This window comes from Austrofundulus limnaeus, unplaced genomic scaffold (assembly GCF_001266775.1).
Source record: "Austrofundulus limnaeus strain Quisiro unplaced genomic scaffold, Austrofundulus_limnaeus-1.0 Scaffold780, whole genome shotgun sequence".
NCBI lineage: Eukaryota > Metazoa > Chordata > Actinopteri > Cyprinodontiformes > Rivulidae > Austrofundulus > Austrofundulus limnaeus.
Genome location: NW_013953182.1, coordinates 66,345 through 68,192, shown reverse-complemented (window position 1 = coordinate 68,192; position 1,848 = coordinate 66,345). Strand labels below are relative to the sequence as shown.

The 1,848-nt window shown below is 43.3% G+C and overlaps 1 protein-coding gene across 2 annotated transcripts in view; it reads left to right on the top strand.

Moving 5' to 3' along the window:
* LOC106532502 (adenylate cyclase type 9) overlaps nucleotides 1-1,848 on the top strand; it is an 88,941-nt gene that overhangs the window by 55,613 nt on the left and 31,480 nt on the right. For both annotated transcript variants that reach the window (XM_014028565.1, XM_014028566.1), the window contains exon 3: nucleotides 915-1,022. In XM_014028565.1, coding sequence (XP_013884019.1) covers nucleotides 915-1,022 — 108 coding nt within the window. The remainder of the gene's footprint in view (nucleotides 1-914; nucleotides 1,023-1,848) is intronic.

Below are 1,848 nucleotides of genomic sequence, written 5' to 3'. Positions count from 1 at the left end.
TTTCCTCAAAGGTATTTTGAATCTGAAAAGAGCTTCACTGAGTGAGAAGTAGTGGAGCTCAGCAGACAGTTTAAGTTTCACTTTCACTTACACTCGCTTGCTTTGTTACTGCTGAGAGCCTGCAGGAGTCATGGGCGGGGGTGCGTGGGGTGTGGGGTGGGGAGGTGTGCTCCGTGATGCAAGTAGGGGTCTCTGCGGACGAGTGGGCGTGTCCCTACGAAAGGCAATTCTAAAGTGACACACCTGATTTGACGGACTTTTTTAAAGGGACACACCTGACTGGACAAGCAAAATAAGGGCGTTACTGTATGGCACCACTTTTTCTGGAGACCCCTACTTGGGTCACATTTCTCCTGGTTAACCTTAGTGTTGGAGTCAGGGTCAGCTTGTGTAGAGGTCAAGCCGGGTCTAAGGATACCGTCATGTAGGCCTCGTAGCCCACAGTGTTTATGCTTTAGACACGCCCACTTTTGTGACACACCCACTTTGATTCCACAGATAACCCCTTCTCCCGTGATGAGGAGGTTCAGCGTAACGACACGTCCCAGGGGCGTTTCTGGTCCCAAAAGTTGTTTCTGGTCCCCACCTGTTGTTTTGCTCCTCAGCATGGCTTCGTAAAATCGCTGCAGGATTTCTCAAACATGCATGAATGAGTCAAAGCAAGGCTTTGGGCATGTTTTTAATGAGAGTATAACATTATAACATGACATAAAACTCAAAAAAGTTGATTTTACATGTTATTACCCCTTTAAATACTAAACTAAACAAAAGTAAACTAAACTGAACCAAACTAAACTTATGAATACTAATGGCACAGTCTGACACTTGTAATGATATGTTGTTGAAGCTCAAGCTGCTTCTGTTCATGTTTTAATTTGTCAGCCTCTCACCCTGCTGTCGTTTTCTCTTCCCAGACTCCATGTGTTTTCCACAGTGCTGCGCGGTCTGCTGTGACAGAGCAGGGGGATGATGTGGCTGTGCTGAACGGCTGCCAGGAAGAACACAGGCCCGGCAGTGCCAAGGTGCTCTACACATGCGTGAACACAGTCACCAACACTGCACTTGTTGAGCACCCCTTGAAGCTTTTCCCACTTACGTTGCAGTACTTGAAGTTGTGTTTTTTAAGTCAGGAAAGTGGTTATGAGCAGTCAGCATTTTAGTTGCAGCAGACAGTAGCCAGAATGATGTCAGTTTGGAAAATGGACGCAAAACTCTCATGGGAGTCGGTCAAACATCTACTCAAATCCGTCACCCCTTTTAGTGCAGATTTCTGTCGTTTGAAACTTGCAACAGTCCAAGTAGTTTGAACCAACGTGTTTGACAATATCATTGCACCTTGTTATATTTTGCATGAGTTATTTAAGTTGTCATGTTTTAAAAAGACAAAAATCCTTTGTGTTTTTTATGCTAGCTGTGACTACAGAGGATGCTAATCAGTGTGCATTGCCAATGCACACTGATTAGCATCCTCTGTAGTCACTATTGTGATTCGTTTCCCATCCAAGTCATCTCAACTTTGCCATGCTTCTCCTCCTGCATACTTTGTCCTAGAGCTGCCATTGTAATTTATATCCGTAAAGCCCCTGTGCCAAATGATGGCTATGCCTTTTGGTGCCTGTACAACTTATAGTTTCTGAAATATTAATGTTTAATATATTATAATGTCAGTCAATGGAGCCTTGTGTTGGTCCAATACTGCCCCCTGCTGCCTCTACACAAAATGGTACTGCACCATAGTTTCATAATATTTAAACTCAGTAGTTTAGTGATTACATTATTAATATGATTGTATTTTGCTGTTTTACTGTAATACTGTCTTTATGTTGTCCTATTGCTGTAATATATTGC